This window comes from Vipera ursinii (assembly GCF_947247035.1).
Source record: "Vipera ursinii genome assembly, chromosome: 3".
Classification (NCBI taxonomy): Eukaryota; Metazoa; Chordata; class Lepidosauria; order Squamata; family Viperidae; genus Vipera; species Vipera ursinii.
In genome coordinates, this window is record NC_139516.1 from 189,508,018 (window position 1) to 189,527,120 (window position 19,103).

General features: G+C 35.9%; 1 protein-coding gene across 4 annotated transcripts in view; it reads right to left on the bottom strand.

The window, feature by feature from the left end:
• The window catches only part of STK3 (serine/threonine kinase 3), a 118,388-nt gene that overhangs the window by 45,840 nt on the left and 53,445 nt on the right, over nt 1-19,103 (bottom strand). For all 4 annotated transcript variants that reach the window (XM_083358951.1, XM_083358954.1, XM_083358952.1 and 1 more), the window contains exons 7-9: nt 15,535-15,672; nt 13,199-13,324; nt 2,363-2,567 (exon numbers count right to left, since the gene is read on the bottom strand). In XM_083358951.1, coding sequence (XP_083215077.1) covers nt 2,363-2,567; nt 13,199-13,324; nt 15,535-15,672 — 469 coding nt within the window. The remainder of the gene's footprint in view (nt 1-2,362; nt 2,568-13,198; nt 13,325-15,534; nt 15,673-19,103) is intronic.

The following is a 19,103-nucleotide window of genomic DNA, read 5'->3' on the forward strand; positions in this document are numbered from 1 at the left end:
TTGTAGAAATAGCAGGTGTATATTATTTCTCAATTTTTCAAGCTATTACTGATGATTAAACAAAAATTTGCTACATGAAGAGGAAATAATGACAATTCTTGAAATACCTTTTTAAAAAAAATATTACAATACTATACAACAGAAGTGCATGAAATCCCTTAATTAAATGTTCATAAAATGTTTAAGTTTCACATTAAAGGTTGATGTCTGACATTTGGAGTCTCACAATCATTTTCAGAATTGGCTCATTACTACTTTGGCTGAATTTTGGAGAAAAATATATTATCAGAATTAATTCCCAACTCAACAGTCACTTTCAGTGACTTACATTTGGAAGAAATAGATCAAAAATTTACAGCTCTTATTACAATAATACCAAGAGACCTATTAAGAATCCCTGCTTTCAAACTAAAATTACAGTAAAGCAAACAAACCAAATTTTTAATAAATGTATTAAGGTAGAATTATAGTAGGCGGGCAAAAAAGGAATTGGAACAGGAGTGATTTCAAACTCAAATTTCTGCTGGCTTCCTATTTACTTTGCTTGTGGGAGGCTTACAGGGAGAAAGTTGGCAGGGAAGCCAGCAAGAAGTCCAAAGCCAGAAGGCAAGTGGCTCTGTTGGGTGGGGGAATGTGCGACACTGTGTGGAGGGTACAAGTCAAGAATGGTACATGGGGGTGCACAAGAGGTGCTACATGGGTTGAGTAGGTTGGGGGTGAACAAAGAATGCATGGGGCAGTGCTGGGCCAGTTGAGTGCCATGCAGTTCAGGGGTGGTGCACAGAAGGATGGCATGGGTTGGGAAGAGTAGGTGGGGATGACCAAGAGGTACTGCATGGTTGGGAAAGGCATGTAGGAGGGGCAAAATATGTGTGGGTGCACCAGAGGTGCCATACTGGTCAAAGGAGGCATACAGGGCAGCACAAATTGAGAAGTGTGCATGGGGCATGCAAGAGATGCTTGTGGGTTGGGGAAATACACTGGGGTGGGGAATGGCACAAGTCAGGGTACTGTGCATGGGCTTAGTGACTTTTCGTTGTTAAGTCAAGGACTACCTAAGTTATCTTTTGATGAAAATAAAAATCCCTAGCATACTGTGAAAAATTAACAGAGCTGTGGGTCTAGTTGCCGTCTACCATTATGCATTTCACAAAACACATGTTTTGAAAAGGCTAGGTTTTAAACTTTATCTTATTTTAATATTGTATATAAAACTTAATGGGTTTATTCTAACAGTTTATATAAGAGCAATTTTATCACATGTGCTTCATCAGACATATGGTAAGATAACTATCAGATAGGATAATTCTGCTGCAATTTATACTTTTGAGAATCAAGCCATCCATTTCTACCTGAATCCCAGCAGAATAATCCTCCACACATTAATCAAAAGAATGAAATGTGTCACAAGAAATTATTGCTTAATTCAGCACCTAAAATCTTCTAATCTTCTTTAAACCTAAGCAAATCCATTCAGAAATTTCCAATGAATAAGATGTTATATATTAAGGTAGACTGAAGACAAGAAGCATGTTTAAAAAAAATAGAATCCTGCAGACAATTAAATCAACTCAAACAACTAAAAGATATTATTCAAGAGTGTTTTCAAACATACTTATTACTATTCCATTATAACTTTTGGTTATAAGATTATATGTGTAGTTAAATTTAGGCTGAGTTTTTAAATGGGGTTTTATATTTTTTCAGGGATTAAATTTAATTATTTTAACTGTTTTTAACTTTTGTATTGTATTAATGTTTTTAAATACTTTGTAAACTGCCCTGAGTCCTACGGGAAAAGGGTGGTATATAAATTCAATAAACTTAAACTTAAACGTATCCCAAATGGGATAATAGCTGAATGATGTACCGCATTGTATATATACATTTAAAATGACCTTAATTTAAAACATTCTATAATTGTACCACACGTTGTCATTTTTCCATTTATTTTACACTAAATTGTTGCATTACCAGCTTGAATAAAACACTAACAGTTGAAAACATAGATTTCCATAACACAACATAAAGCATACAAAGGAATTACAACTCCAAAGATGGAAATTCAGGGATCCTGAACTGCCTTCCAGAAGAAATCCACATATTGGTGGATTTCATTGTTTTGTTTTGTTTTGGTAGCTCAAGTGAACAAACCATTGGAAAGCAGTTGCCTGGGAAAAATTTAAAAATTTAATATGCAGATTAATCTAAATTTGTACAAATCACATAAATGCAGTTAGTAGCTATATTAGCCAAGATGTACTGGTCTTAATTCTAACATTTAATTGAATTAAATTGAGTATTCACTGCTTACATGGCTGAAAAAAAAGCATTTCTTTTTCAAAAGAAAAATGAAACGTACTTTTCATGGTTCCATCTTCATCATCATCATCATCATCATCATCATCACTGTTTATTACCATCGTCCCCAAATCCGACTCCAGCATGGTGCTGTTATGTTCAATCATGGTCTGAGCACTGTCACTCATTGTACTTGTGGCCCTCATTGTACCGGCACTATCAGATGTAGTCTTCACCATGGTGTGGGAATCGAGCTCATCTTCATCCTGCAAACAAAAAAAAAGAAATTACCTTCAAAAACATGCTGATGATAAGAACACTAGCCTTGAGAGGACCAGGGCACTGCAAAGCATTTGAAAGAGTACTTTATAAAACATATTGCTACAAGGAAAACACACCTAAAAGCAGTAGAGACATTCCCTAGAAGGGCCAGCACCAGATGTTCAAGGAATTTTCCCAAGCTGTGTCCTTTTCTCATAACAGCCACACAAAGTCTTTCTACAGGCCACCACTCCCTAAATACTTTGGGAAGGAATGTATTGTCCATATGAAGATACTTTGCAAGCCTCCACCACCTTTCAATGTAATATGCTGGAATAAATAGTTTTAAGATTCTATTCCTTGTAAATTTGGGGGGGGAGGAATGTTCTTTCTTATGTTGATGTTTTTAATCTTATAAGCTATGCAGAGTTGCTTGATGAATAGGCAGTCTTAAAAACTGAAGAGGTAATATTTTATTTTATTATTTTTCATTAAATAGTAATAAAAATAAAAGTAACAAATCTCACTGAATATAACATACTGAAATGCCTAAGACTTAAATTTAGTTGCTTGCTCTCAAAATGTACACATACATAACACACATTTAAACATACTATATACAACATATGTATAGACCTACACCCTTACATATAAGTAACATATAAATATTAATCACTGTCCATCTTGAATACATAGCGGAAGGAGGATGCTTTAGAGTTCACAAGGTTAATACTGTATGGAACAAAACAGTGAGTGAATCTGGATGCTCTGCTTTGGATACCACGAAGCTTCCTCCCAGAAGGTAACAAAGAAAGTTTTGTAAGCTGCCAAGAGTTTTAAAGGTTTGGCACCATATAATAAGGATAACAAAAACTTGATTTTTTTCCACTCCAAAAAAGAATTTTATTTTTGGATTGAACCATTTTTAGTCATGCCTAAAGATCTAGCTGAATCAATTAATACTTGCTAATATGAAACTATTCTCTCGTTTATTTTAATGGGTCAACACGACTGAGTAAGACTGGGTCCAGTCCAGTTTGTGCTCATTTTATTGCTCACTGTACCAAGTTAATCCAAAGTATCTTTGGAAACATCCTTTAGTAACACTAAAGCAGACATGTCAAACACAAGGCCCGGGGGCCGGATCCGGCCCGCAAAGTGGTTTCATGTGGCCCACGAAGCCATCCTGGAAACAGTGAGGGAACGGCCCCCGCTGCCTTGGCCCTGGCCCAGAGACCCTCCTTCTGCCACAGACCCTCAGATCTGTCCCACTCCTGCCCAGGCTCCCATAGGCACCCTTGATGCGAACGATGTACAGCTGGCCTTGCCCACCCAGTAGGCCATACGCACTCTAGCCACACCCACCCAGTAGGCCACGCCCACCCAGGCCATACCCACCTGGCCCCCTGAGGGCAACCACAATGCTGATGCAGCCCTCAATGAAATTGAGTTTGACACCCCTGCACTAAAGCATATATTTCTACAAAGCCATAGCAGAAACTCAAAAACATGGAAAACTGATATACAAATCTGTTTTAAATCATATTATGGGGTCATTAGTATGATTCCATTTATTAGCATTCCAGGACCTCGGGCAACTAAATTTTCCAGCTCTACTGCTTCAGAGTCTTTGAACCAAACACTATTAAGGACTGAATCTGGAACTTTCTCCATGAAAATGACTTATTCCAACAGTCATTTTTTCTTTTCTTCCCCCCCCCCCCCCATGGAATAGCCATTAGGTTATAGTGGACAAGTACTCAGTAAATTTAAACTTTTTTTTTCAAAAATCCATCTCAACTGGCAAGGCAACTTCTCTCATTTGTATACAAAGCATTTGTTAAAGTCATGATAAAAGGGGCAAAAAGAAAACCTGCTGATGCTTTGTAGAAAAGTATCTGCTAAGCAGATGCTTCAGGACTGTGGAACAGAGTTAATTCCAGCAAAGAATACAAAAGCATTTCCAATCAGTGGCAGTAATGTGCCAAGAATGTAAAACAGAGAACTGATGATAATCCAGATCATGAATCATAAAACCCATATGGAATAGAAGCATTCAAAAACATTATTAGGAAATCCTACTCTCTTTCTGAAGTCAGATGTAGAGGATATGCACAAAATCTAAGCTATTTAAGGACTAACATGCTGTTCTATGCCTTAAGTGCTTTTACAAGGGCACATTCTACTGTCCACAAAAAACATCAGAATGTAGAAGAGCTGCTTGTATAAAACCTTTCAACTAAGTGTCTAATTTTAGATGAGTCAACTAAAAAGAAAATTCCTGACTTCAGTTTGCTTTGGCGGTCAAATGAGATCAACCAAGTACGCTTCCAAAACCTAGTCTGACATCAGCAAGTTTACAAAATGGCCTGCATGTTTCAATAACTAATAGGAAAGGATCAAATATTAATGAATGCCATGCATCCCATCATGAGAAACATTCTTTAGTTCTCGGAGGCAAGGAGGAATCATCTTAGGAAATACTATGTCAGATGATACCCATAGAATATTTTAAATTATCATTTATGAGGGTAAGACAAATCCTGCTAAAAAATAGAATGACACTGGTTTTTTATGGATTTTTTTTTCTTCTTCAACACTGTTTTCCATCTTACGCCCTGCGTTCTTCCTTCTTCTTTTTCCCTGTCCAAATGAGATATAAATACTGCTTTTATTTTCATACATTAGATTATGTCCAGTGATAACTTTGAGGTGGCAGTAAACATACCTATGTAAGAGAAGATATTTATTTCAAAGAATTCTGTCTATATAACACAACTAACTGCTTCCAAAGAGTTGCTTCCAAGCACTGGGAACTATATTTGAACAGAGTATTGTGCTGTTTGGGGCACGTCATAATAAGCAAGCTAAAGCAGCAAAAACTGAATGCTTTACTTCACATGAGCAGAAGATTTGTCAATGTAAAGTTTCAACTGGATACAATCCAATAAATAATCCGAGTGCCTTAGAGGGAGTCATAAAATTACTGCATTTTAAATAAAAGATAAACCAAATAACACATAACGAATGATACTTCTTTTAAAACAGACACCTAGAACTACAATTCTATGCATGATGCACTTATAAAGCATTTAAATTTCATTTTACACACATAGGTGTGATGTCTGTCTATATGTGTAGACAAGCATATTTATTAGCTGAAACACCTCATTTTTTACACTGAAGAGTATCAAGAACATTTTACCTCATTCATATTTATAGTTATTTAATTAACATAATCTAAAACTCTGGATCAGAAATGCATCTGTACAAAATATTTGCACTGACAAAATAGTTTTTTTTAAATGAATGGAAGCATCCCTGAAAAAGATTTGTAGTTTATTTATAATATGTTAGTTGCATGTAATGTTAACATTCTAATTCTGAAGTTGCATTAACTGAACAATTAATTTCTTTTTGAATGTCAGCCACTGACTCCAAATGAATTCATATATAATTTGAACACTGACAATCTGTTAATTGAGAAATCATTTCCATTAATTTTATTTTCTAGAAAATAAAAATTTTCAAAATTTTCATTTGAGACTCCAGCTATTTGAAGTCAAGAAGGTACGGTTTACATCTTCTTGAGTATTCCAAATACCTATACATTTCTTCTGTATTTTGCTAATAGTTTCTGCCTTCAATTCATTTTTTTCCTAGAATAAAAAGTCGTGATTTTTCTGTGTTTGTTATTTCTCTTATGAATGTTTTTAACCCACATTTTCTGTCCATTCTCTTTTCTAGTCTTAATCATCATTTCCAAAATTCATTGCTATAATATTGCATGTCACCCTGTCTCTACAAAACATTTTCTAAAGAGAATAGATTTTTTTATTTCTTTTAATCATTTTATAAAATGTCATATGTAAATATGTCAAACTATTGTCGTAAATGTTTATTTTATATAATTAATTGCATTTATTGTACCATTGATTCAATGGTACACTTCTACTGTACCATTTTCAACAAGAAATGAAGAAAGTACTTAAAATCTAAAATACTTCCTTCATAAACAGAAGCTTTAATAAAACTGGAATTATCAGATTATGAGAAGCCTCCACTAGTTTGCAAGAAATTATATTAAAACATTAATACACTTCCTTAAAGTTCCTCTAAATTAAATTAGAGGTAAAATTGTAATGAATTATTGTTATTTAACTGCAAAAGCTTATTTTTTTTCTCAAACTTCACCACATATATGTGGTAGATTAAATTCTAAACTTTTGCTGAGTAAATGGAAGGGGATTCTATCTACTGAAGAATGTGCTCACATAAGTACAACCATGTTTATTTGACAATACATAAATGATGACTTCATTACAGGTAATCTTTACTTAGTGACCACAACTGGGACCAGCAATGTTATTGCTGCACATGTATATGACATGACTGCAATGTGCATATGACCTCACTTCCCAGTCATTAAGTGAATCACTTGCAATAGCGCTTCAGTGTATTCCATTAATTCTGATTGCCAGAAGCCAGTTGAGAAGGATGTAAATGACAAACACATGGCTGCACACCAGTTATAAATGTGCATCATTTCTGAAGCATTGAAATGGGGAAATCACATTATTGTGAGACACTGCAACAGTCATCAATGCAAGAATTAGTCACAACTGTTTAACTGTCGTAACTTCGAACGATTGCTAAATGAGGCAGTTGATAAGCAAGGCCTATCTGTAACATACTAGCTGCATCAAGAAACTAAGATCCGGGTCTTTACTAATTCCCATGTGCAAAACTGTACTGTTCTTCATGAGAAAACTGTGCCTTAAGAGGGCTTAGAGACTGAGAGTAGTTTAAAAAGGGTAATAAGCATTCTCTATTTTTCACTATTTTTCTAATTTCTTTCTAAGGGCAAATAAAAACATTCTTTCTTTCTTTTGTTGTTAGTTGCGAAGCCGTGTTCAACCCATTGCAACCCCATGGACAATGTTCCTCCAGGCCTTCCTGTCCTCTACCATCTTCTGGAGTCTATTTAAGCTCACGCCTACTGCTTCAGTGACTCCATCCAGCCACCTCATTCTCTGTCGTCCCGTTCTTCTCTTGCCCTCAACCTTTCCCAGCATTGGGCTCTTCTCCAGTGAGTCCTTCCTCCTTGTTAGGTGGCCAAAGTTTTTGAGTTTCAACTTCAGGATCTGGCCTTCTAAACAGCAGTCAGGGTTGATCTCCTCTAGGACTGACCGGTTTGATCACCTTGCAGTACAAGGGACTTGCAGGAGTCTTCTCCAGCACCATAGTTCAAAGACTTCAATTCTTTGGCGCTCAGCCTTTCTTATGGTCCAACTTTCACAGCAATACATTGCAACTGGGAAGACCATAGCCTTGACTATATGCACTTTTGTTGGCAAGGGTGATGCCTCTGCTTTTTAGTGTGCTGTCTAGATTTGCCATGGCTTTCCTCCCCAGGAGCAAGCGTCTTTTAATTTCTTGGCTGAAGTCCCCGTCTGCAGTGATGTTGGAGGCCAGGAAAATAAAATCTGTCACTACCTCCATTTCTTCCCCATCTATTTGCCACAAATTGAGAGGGCTGGATGCCACGATCTTGGTTTTCTTAATGTTTAGTTTCAACCCAACTTTTGCACTCTCCTTCTTCACTCGTAACAAGAGGCTCTTTAGTTCTTCTTCACTTTCTGCCATTAGAGTGGTATCATCTGCATATCTTAGGTTGATTATTTCTCCCGGCAATTTTAATTCCAACTTTTGATTCATCTAGCCCTGCCTTTCTAATGATGTGCTCTGCATATAAGTTAAACAGGCAGAGTTAAACAGTCTTTCTTGTTAAACTTTAAAAAGTGTTTAGCTACAGCTACATAAACTCTGCTACATAGCTAACACCAGGGCAAAATCAGTTTTGTACAGAAATTATCCTGTGGAATTAGCTGGATTAAGAAACTTTCTCTTTGGAACGAAATTGGCTTTACCTTTGTTCAGTTTTAAGTGGTTTCTCCCCATTTAATTTGGTCCAGTAGATTGGGCATGCCAAGGAATGTCAGCTGACAGGGACTAGGAAATGTGCCTTCTCTGCCCTATCCACCACCCCTGGAAAAGGAACCTTGGTGGAGCAGTGGGCTAATGCCTCCTTAAGTAACACCAGCTGCCTGCAATTAGTGCAGGTTCGCGTCCCACCAGGCTCAAGGTTGACTCAGCCTTCCATCCTTCCGAGGTAGGTAAAATGAGGACCCAGATTGTTGGGGGCAATAAGCTGACTTTGTAATAATGCCGCTTGGGGGGCCCAAAAGCCCTAATAAGCAGGCATATACATAGAATGAAGGCTACTGCTAAGCTTGTAAGCCGCCCTGAGTCTTCGGAGAAGGGCAGGATATAAATGGGATTAAAATAAAAATAAATAAATAAATAAAAAATTCTCTCTTCAGAGTTCAGGATGACCCCAACCCTTTTTTTTGTAAGGGCTTGAAGGCCTGAGTCTCCAAAAGTATGAAAGGCCTTGTTTCCTGGCTATGAGGACCCAGATTGTTGGGGGCAATTAAGCTGACTTTGTAATAATGCCGCTTGGGGGGTGTGTGAAAGCCCTAATAAGCAGGCATATACAGAGAATGAAGGCTACTGCTAAGCTTGTAAGCCGCCCTGAGTCTTCGGAGAAGGGCGGGATATAAATGGAATTAAAATAAATAAATAAATAAATAAATGTTGACATCTATGATGATACATTTTCTCAGCTACCATATATATTTAATTTTATAGTATGTTTTAACTGTTTTTAATTGTTTTATGATTGTTCACTGCCCAGTCACTTGTTTGAGATGGACAGCTATAGAAATTGAATAAATTTTGTTGCTGAAATTTAATTCTTAATTTTATCAATGATATTTTTCTCTTAATTTATTTGAAAAAAATTTTAGTTTTAAAGTTACACTATTAAATGCAATTTACCTTCTACGGTACCATTTCTACTAGATACATTTTATTAGAACAGAGCAAGCCTTTTCTGAACAACTCAGAGAAATTTAACTATTTCTTTGTATCCTTGCAATTATGAAAGAGAAAATGTGCACTAGAGGGCAGCAAAGACAGTTGAGTAGATTACAATGTTCAACTTTTGAAACTTGTACAAGAACAAAACCTTGTTCAACACAAATCACTGTCATTAAAAAATAATGCAAACATAGTTACTGCAGCATTTCAATGAACTTCCTTAGTAGCTATATGAATATATATACAAGTCTGCATAATGCAGAAGAACTAAATCAGCAGACTCTAAAAGAATCCAATTATTGATTATTTGAGTAATACATACATTATTTCTAATGATTCCAATAAAACTACACTAAGGACCATGTATCAATCAGCTACTTTATATGTTAGATGCATTTCTATTGTCCCAGAGGAGAAACTTAATTTTTTAAAGTTCTCTTTTTTAACTCCCTCAGTTGTTGATGTTGCTTTTAATAGTGTCTGCTATTTAGGGACATAAAGTTGAAGAAATCAATCACATGGCAGAAAGTATACTACACAGAAAAGATCACTGTATTTTTTTTGTCAAATATTATAAAAATGTATAACCTGAATTTATTAACTTGAAGTGTTTTAAGTAATACTCTGATAATTTACATAAACATAATTATATGATCCAGTAAATTTTGATTATTATTAGTCAAATGATCCATAGAAATAAATATTTTGACATGTTTTTGAAGGCTGCCAGGCAACAAATTCCTTTATATTTCCATAATACAGCTGTCCAACATCAGAATCAAATTTTCATCATACTTCAAAAATGCATAAGAGATTTTTAGTAATATGTGTAATAATGCTTACTCTAACATTTAACATTCATGGAGACCTTCTGTTGGTTATGCAGCTTGCAGTTTTTGTATAATTTTTTTTAAAAAAAATCTATAAAATTACTACAGCTCCTATTAAAATATATCAATTTGCCAGAACATATCCTCATCAGATCAGTTATTTCGGTAACATGCCTAACTAAGCTGTAAGTTTTTTTGGATTGTATCCAGCTCAGCTTTAAATGGAAAGAAACTGGTACTTGATTATGAGAGATTCAAACACTACAAGTATCTTATTCAAGCTTTCAAAACGATCATTTTTAATTATTATAGCCATTTTACTTTAATAAACATCTACACTTCAAAAATTATAATTGCTTATGTAAATAAAGTAAATTAAATATCCTAAACTGTATATGTCACCTGACATCCAGCAACCCTGAGCAATTTATAAATGACTTAAAATATTTTTAAAAGACAATAAAAACAAGAAACATGGGAAAGACAGAGATGGGAGAATACCAAAGAAAACAACCTAGGAGACTTCACTTATCCTCACCAAAGACCTGGGCAAAAAGCCAAATCTTCACGCCCTTTTGAAATACCAACAGGGTGGGGACCATTTGGACTTCAGAGGGAACTTAATTCCAGACAACAGCCACCACAACAAAGGAGAGCATGATATCAGGATCCCAATAGATGACATTGCTTAGTTGAAAGAATTCAGAACACATCAACCCTGTCAGATTGAACTGGACAGACAGATACTATAGGACAGGGGTAGGCAACCTTGGCTCTTTTATGACTCGTGGACTTCAACTCCCAGAATTCCTGAGCCAGCATGGCTCAGCTTGGAAACCTCTCCCTTTCCCCTCAGCATGGCTGGCTCAGGAATTCTGGGAGTTGAAGACCAAGAGCCTAGGTTGCCTACCCCTGCTATAGGAGATAGGCAGTCGCTCAAGAAATCAGATCCTGCACCATGTTTCAGAGTCTTTAAGAGTCACTTAGACTCTTAGACTTTAAGAATCATTTTTAATTAATCCACTCCTTAAATCAAGAGCATCTCCTTTGAGGCACACACAAAAGCCTGTTTTAATTAGTAACAGGGGTGCTGTGTTTTTATGAAGTCCAAGGAACAGTAAGGAAACCTATTCTACGTTTATTTACAAGTTGAAAAATAACATTAATTTAGGGGTCTTTTTGTTATATGCGTGTCTTTAAAAGTAATTAAATCAAAACTAATTTTAATAACTTTTTAACCAGTTTGTAAAAGTTACAGCTTCTTGTTGCATGTCTAGTAAGAGAGATTAGAATAAGAATTTTTATTTTATCAATGCTGCAGGCCAACATAATGCCACACCTTTCACCTTTGATAATTATGCTGCTTTTCCTATTATTGAGAAATCTTCATCAGGTAGAAAGGAAGATTGTTAGTACTCTGTAGGCAGATAGCAAAATTAAACTAATTTTCTAATGCAAATATTTTGAGTCATATCTTGCTAAATCAGCATCTTATTGTAAAATATATTGCTGATATATTCCATTACATCTAACATATATTCAACCCGATGTATCTGGCAATGTTATTTTGTTTCTAACATGTTCCTAAAAAATGTACCACTATAGTCTTTTAAAAAGAAAGAAAGAAAGAAAGAAAGAAAGAAAGAAAGAAAGAAAGAAAGAAAGAAAGAAAGAGGGAGGGAGGGAGGGAGGGAGGGAGAGAGAGAGAGAGAAAGAAAGAAAGAAAGAAAGAAAGAAAGAAAGAAAGAAAGAAAGAAAGAAAGAAAGAAAGTTAGTTCACAAAATCAACCGTATCAGAATTATTAGAATATATAATTAGTCACTAAAAGTTTGTACACTTTTATTATTTTTCCTAGAAATTCTAGTCCTAATGTACTCAAATCTTGGAGTTACAACCGTTCATATAGAGACCATTCAAAATTACAACAGCACTGAGAAAAGTGACTTACGACCAGGCCTTACACTTACAAGTGACTCAGCATCCCCACAGTTCTGCAATCAAAATTTGGGTGCTAGGAAAGCAGCCTGCACTTTTGATGGTTACAGCATCCTGGATCAGGGGATCGCCATTTGCTCCCTTCCCAGCCAGCTTCCAATAAGCAAAATCAATGAGAGGAAGCCAGATTTGCTTAACGACTGCATGACTCATTTAAGAATTGCAGCAATTTACTTAATAACTGTGGCAAAAAAAAGGTTGCAAAATCAGATTTGACACACTTAACAGCTGAGCAACAGAAATTCTGGTCCCAACTGTGGTCCTAAGAACTACCTATATAACCTTCTCCCCAAGTATTTCATGAAAGATTCCTGTGAACCCCTAGAATGCTGCTTCCAATCATTATTGAGCTACATGGATGAATACTATGGAAGCAGAACTTTATAATTTGACGTGTGGCAAAACATAGCCCTATTTAGAGAGAGGGCACTTTGGATCTTTGCATTCATTCAACTGTCTTTAGCAGATGCTCCCATAGAATATATTCTCCCATACATTCAGAGATAAGCTAAGAAATTGGTAACAATGTTTTTTTAAAAGGAACTGAAAATCTTTGTTCATGTGCTACTTAAATTCTACACACACAAACACAATTATGAATGAAGGCTACTGCTAAGCTTGTAAGCCGCCCTGAGTCTTCGGAGAAGGGCGGGATATAAATGGAATTTTAAAAAAAATTATATCAATTTTAAAAACCAAGAGAACGTTTTTGTCACAAACTGCTTTTGGAACTGGGGATTGTCAAGGAGGAAGGAAACTCAGGAAAAAATGTGACAGCATCCTTCTCAATCAGAACTATATTACTTAAATATGTTGATAATTTAACAAGCCAAACGTAATTTGAAAACTTAATTAAATTTTCACACACCGAGTTTTCATCCTCTTCTTCCAGTTCCCTCTGTTGTTCTTCATGCTTTTTGGTCTTAATTTCCATAGCTTCAGTAATCAGGTCTCTCAGAATTGAGACTTGCTTGGCATTTTTAATAAAAGGATGCTAGAAAATAAATGCATACATTTATACAACATGGAGCCTACAGACAATCTGTATTCACAATATAAATAAAGTAACATGTTAGAACAACATGCCAATCAACTTCACAGACCAGCAGGAGAGAGCATTTCCCTTTGGACAGCAATTAAAATCTGGAATAAGACAGCATAAGATCTGTTTAACTGCTTTACAACTAAATAGGATTTTCTTTTTTGTTTGTTTAGGTAAACAGCAACCATGAGAAGAATGTTACAACAAAACACAACTGCTTTACAGTTAAGGATATAATTGTCCAAAGGAAATGTGAATTAAGTGGTAAATAAACAAATAGAAGATAGCCTGACATAGAAAAATAAACTTTATAATGCATTCAGTTATATCATTTTAATTCATTTTAACAAGCTGACAATGCAAATTAGCAGTCATAAGCAGAGCAGCCACTATAGCATGAGAAACCTGTATTCTAACAGAATACAAGTCACTGAGTTATTGGCAATGATGAAATATAAATGAAGCAAAATTAAAATCATCGGATGGGCAGTTGAAATACAACAAAAACAAAATTATTTTTTAAAAAAACGTCCATCCTCTCTATCAGTACTGTGAATTTGGCCCTTATTAGAGCATATCCCTAGGAACAGTTGGTGGTGAAGGATGTTGAGAACTGAAGCTCAGCAACATCTGGAGTTTCACAGGATACCTACCCTAAAAATCATTATTCATTTCCTGCACACAGCACTGATACCCTCCCACAAGACTGTGCACGAGTTCCAGAGATGCAAGCTTCTTTACAGTTGTGAATATAAAATACGGAAAGTGGTCTTTTTCGCTCATATTATATAGTCAATACTTTGTGATTGCCAAATTAAATGTTGCTGTGTATTAGGGGCCATGACATCAGAGAAAAAATGAATTTGCCCAAGTTTAACAACAGTAAAATTATGCTCTTTTTGTTCCTGTACTGTCCAGAGACTGAAATCTTTTTTTGTTGATTTTCCACTTAAGGCACACATCCATTATAACAAAGAGCTGTTATATAGATCACAGGTGCCCAGCCTGTGGGCCACAGACCACTACTGGGCTATGGGCTATTAGCCACCGGGCTGTGTGAATGGCTGGCCTGTGCACATGTGCGTGCACATGTGCGCACAGCCCCACTTGCACGATCAATGCTACAAGCATTGTGGGCATTCACAGCCCCATTCATGCGAGCATTGCTGTGAGAGTCAAGGGTGTTTACAGTCCAACTTGCGTGAGCATCCTCGTGGGTGTTCATGGCCCCATTTGTGCAAGCATTGCAGGCATTCGTGGTCCCACTTGCGCAAGCGTCATTGCGGGCTCTCACAGCCCTACTCGCACAATAGATGTTCATGCTCATGCACATGCATTCACCCGCACACACAAAACCATCCCTTCTTTCCCCCACTCCCTCACCGCTCCAAGCCACCAACCCTGAAAGATTGGGGAACTCTGATATAGATAACATTTCTGTACAATAATTACATTCTTTTGTAACATTATAATTGCTACCAGGGCTATTGTGGACCAAAAAAAAAATCACCAAAAAATGAGGGGCTTTTGAAATCATTTCTCTTGATTTCCCAAAAGAAAAAGATTACAGAGCAAAGTCTTAAAAGAATTATAACTAGATAAAATATACAAATAAAAATTAGCACAAAGAACAAATATCTGTTTATTATGCAATATAAAAAATGTAAACTAAAAAGAAAGGCAAAACGCAAGGATGAAAAGAAGAAACAATGAGAATGAAAAGGGTTAGATAATTCATATCCAAATGTTCTGACTAGTGAAAATTGTTCAAAAAATTACTGTTTGGAGCAGGAAACAGCACCGACCACTGACTGCAGTAATATTGACTGCAGAGATAGCATTCCTGTAAATGTAACATGTACAAAACAAACATGTTTGAATACCATATAGGTGGAGAACTCCGGGCAAATCAAAAGGATTCCTCAGATCTGCTTTTCTGAAACAATCAACCACTTGCTTGCTTAACAAGCAGCTCAAGAAACTAATTACAGTGAACCCCTATTACTCATGGGGAAACTCTGAACAATTTTCTGTCAGCTATTAAGTAGAAAAAAAGTAATTCAGTGGGGGTGAACGTGGAGGTTTTCATCTTATTGAGCACACATGCAAACTTTCCCAGGCTGATAGCTACTTTTAAAAAAATAACTGCATACAGTACTGACCTGTAGAAGGTGAGTTGCAGTAGCTCTTTGCTCAGGATTCTTCACTAAACATTTCTTCACAAAGTCAGTGAATTCATCAGACCAAAGCTCTGGCTTCCGGAATGTTGGAGGGGGATTTGTGGGAATCATAAAAATTGCCTGGAAAGGGGGGGGGATATATTTATTTATTAAATAAATAAACAAACAAGACAGTCACTATTTCAATAATAGAAGTAAAAAGTGCTTCAGGACCCAGCTTCCCTTACTATCTTCGGTGCAGATAATACAATGCTAGATCTCACTAGAATTGTAGAAATGATGGTAACTACATTTTTGCAAAAAACGCATCCATTAACATTTTACACATTGAAATTACACTGTGTGTCATATCATTTCTCCAAGTCAACTCAAATATTCTAATATTTATTTTTCTTGAATATGTCATAGATACTATTTACCTTCAGAGAAAGCTGGCAACTAAGTTCTTCATCACATGTAAAAAGATTAATCTCTGCTATAACTATTTTTTTTACAGTTATACAGAAGGATACCTTGATTTGATAAATGATACCATTTATTCTCTTTAAATGTTGTATCTCCAAATTAATTTTTTAATGGTCTAAATTAATGTTAAACAATATTGAAGATATGTTTTTGCTTCTAACCTTGACAATTACCAGTTTTTGAATTCAGATTCAGTAAATTACATTATCTTCAACTTAGCAAAGGAAATTTATAATAGCTTTCAGAAGTCCATAAGAAAAAGTTGTCTTAAATACCATTTTTATAGCATTGTCATCACAAAATAAGCTTGGTCTATATAATAATTAACACTTCTCTATGTGTTATAATGTGTGTTATAATGGCACACCCCATGCTACACATCAATACTACTACAGTTGTAACCAAAAAGTCATTTTATTCACTGGTTTCATACTGCTACTTGACAATTTGTCTTATCAGTTAATGCAACAAGAAGACAATAGTATGAATCCCCCCTCCCATCCCATTCCTGTAATTAGTCACCACAGAATTAATCACAACGACCACCACTCCTAACGTTCACAGTCCAGCTTTATACATCCAAAATTTAAAACTTTCAGTACCTTTCAGTAACTTTCTGCATAGAAAAGCAGCATATTCAATACTTTGTACCATATTACTAAAAATAACCTATAATAATTCAACAGTACAGTCAAATAATATTGTAGGATTTCTCAAAACTATTTTCAGTTGCTTATCTGAACAACATCTTCATGAAGCAGTACTGTATATAAATACATGTATAGTCAGACAAAAGACAACTCTAGTAGAAAGCATAAGGAATAACAAAGTGTCTTTACCACAGGAGAAAATTACAGGCTCAGTGGAAGGCAGAGTTAAACTGAAAGGTTGTTTGGATAGAACTATCACATCTGAGCACCAAAGAATTGAGGCCTTTGAACTATGGTGCTGGAGAAGACTCCTGCAAGTCCCTTGGACTGCAAGGCGATCAAACCGGTCAGTCCTAGAGGAGATCAACCCCAACTGCTCTTTAGAAGGCCAGATCATGAAGTTGAAGCTCAAATACTTTGGCCACCTAATGAGAAGGAAGGACTCACTGGAGAAGAGCCTAATGCTGGGAAAGATTGAGGGCAATAGAAGAAGGGGACGACAGAGAATGAGGTGGCTGGATGGAGTCACTGAAGCTGTAGGTGTGAGCTTAAATGGACTCCAGAAGATGGTAGAGGACAGGAAGGCCTGGAGGAACATTGTCCATGGGGTCGCGATGGGTCGGACATGACTTCGCAGCTAACAACAACAACAACATCACATCTGAGCTGCACAAATCTGTACAATTACTGCAGTGAAGCTCTTTACTGCCATTTAGAGGTTATCCAGATTTTTGTACCTTAGATATGGCAACCTTAGTTAAAAGGCTAGAAACATTAAACCAATGCTTATTACCAAAATTTCATTATAAAAATCAAACTGCTGTTACTCATTTATTTTACAGTGTTGTTCTTGTGTGCAATACTGTACTTGTTGCAACTTCTGAACAATTCAAAGGCCATCCAACATAAAGTGCATAGGAGGAGCTTGATCTGAAAGTGACCAGTGCGTTGAGTTCCCAAATTTCTTAAGAAATATAGACATGAAATTATCTTAAATTTTGTATGAAAGTAATTGTAAGTACCGTCAGTGTTCTTATATCTAGAGTCCTGTATCTAGTTTTTTATCCTGAACAGAAGAGATTGAACTATACCTTAAATACTATGGTTTACCAACCCATTTCTTTGTCTAACTTGGTCTTGAGTGAACCAGGTAAGAGTTCAGCAACTAGGACTTCAGAATTGCAAACACTAAGCAATGCAGCCATGAGCCATCATCCTTCCCAATCATATTGCTTAGTGGAGGAAATTTTGGTCCCAATTGCCAGGACTATCTACATGTGAAAAGAAATTGAATATAAACTTCTAATATTGACCACTTTGATAGGATAAGAACCACTGTGTCTCCAATCTGGCCCACTGGTCAGGCAATTACATTACTGGTAGTATTAAATGTTGCCAATAAAGAAAGAAATATCAATCAAATCCCTGAGGCAAGTAATTCATTAAGTAACAAATTTCCTACAGTAACCAGGACCATTTTTAGACTATTTTTGAACTGGAATGGATCTGTTTTCCACAAACTACTTAGAACAAAGGAAATGTGTTATTTTATTATATTTGTCTAAAGTCAAGAGGTTTAACATTAGTTTCTGCTCCCATAAAATCATAAGGTGTTATGACTTTCTTCAAAGGATAATTTAACTACTGCTAAGCTTGTAAGCCGCCCTGAGTCTTCGGAGAAGGGCGGGATATAAATGGAATTAAAATAAAATAAATAAAATAAAATAAATAAAATAAATAATTGACTATCCCTGAAATCCAAGTTCTCTTTAGCAGATATGACAAGCAAACATTTGTCTAAAACAAATATTTATAACTGAAAATGTTGCACTATTGATCTTAAGCCATTTCACAACACAATACAGGTAGTTCTCGACTTACGACCACAACTGAGCCCAAAATTTCTCTTGCTGAGACATTTGTTAAGTGAACTTTTCCCCATTTTATGACCTTTCTTGCTACAATTGTTAAGTGAATCACTGCAATTATTAGGTTAGTAACATGGCTGTTAAGGGATCTGCTCTCCATTGACTTTGCTTGTCAGAAGGTGGCAAAAGGTGACCACATGACCCTGGGACACTGCAACCATCATAAATATGAATCAATTGCATTCGAATTTTGACCATGTAACCATGAGAATGCTGCAACGCTCGTGTGAAATATGGTTATAAATCACTTTTCTTAGTGCTATTGTAACTTCAAATGGTCATTAAATGAACTGTTGTAAGTTGAGGGATACCTGTATCTGATTTTATCCAACAAAATGCACTGTAACTTGTCACATTTTTATCACTTTATCCATTAGATATCATTCACTGTCTAAAACAACTGTACTTACCAGCTTTGAATAAATCTAGTAATGATTCAATAACACAATGGTAGAGGAAGAAAAAGAATGCAATGCTATTAACACTTCTGAAAAACTAGCTTAATTGA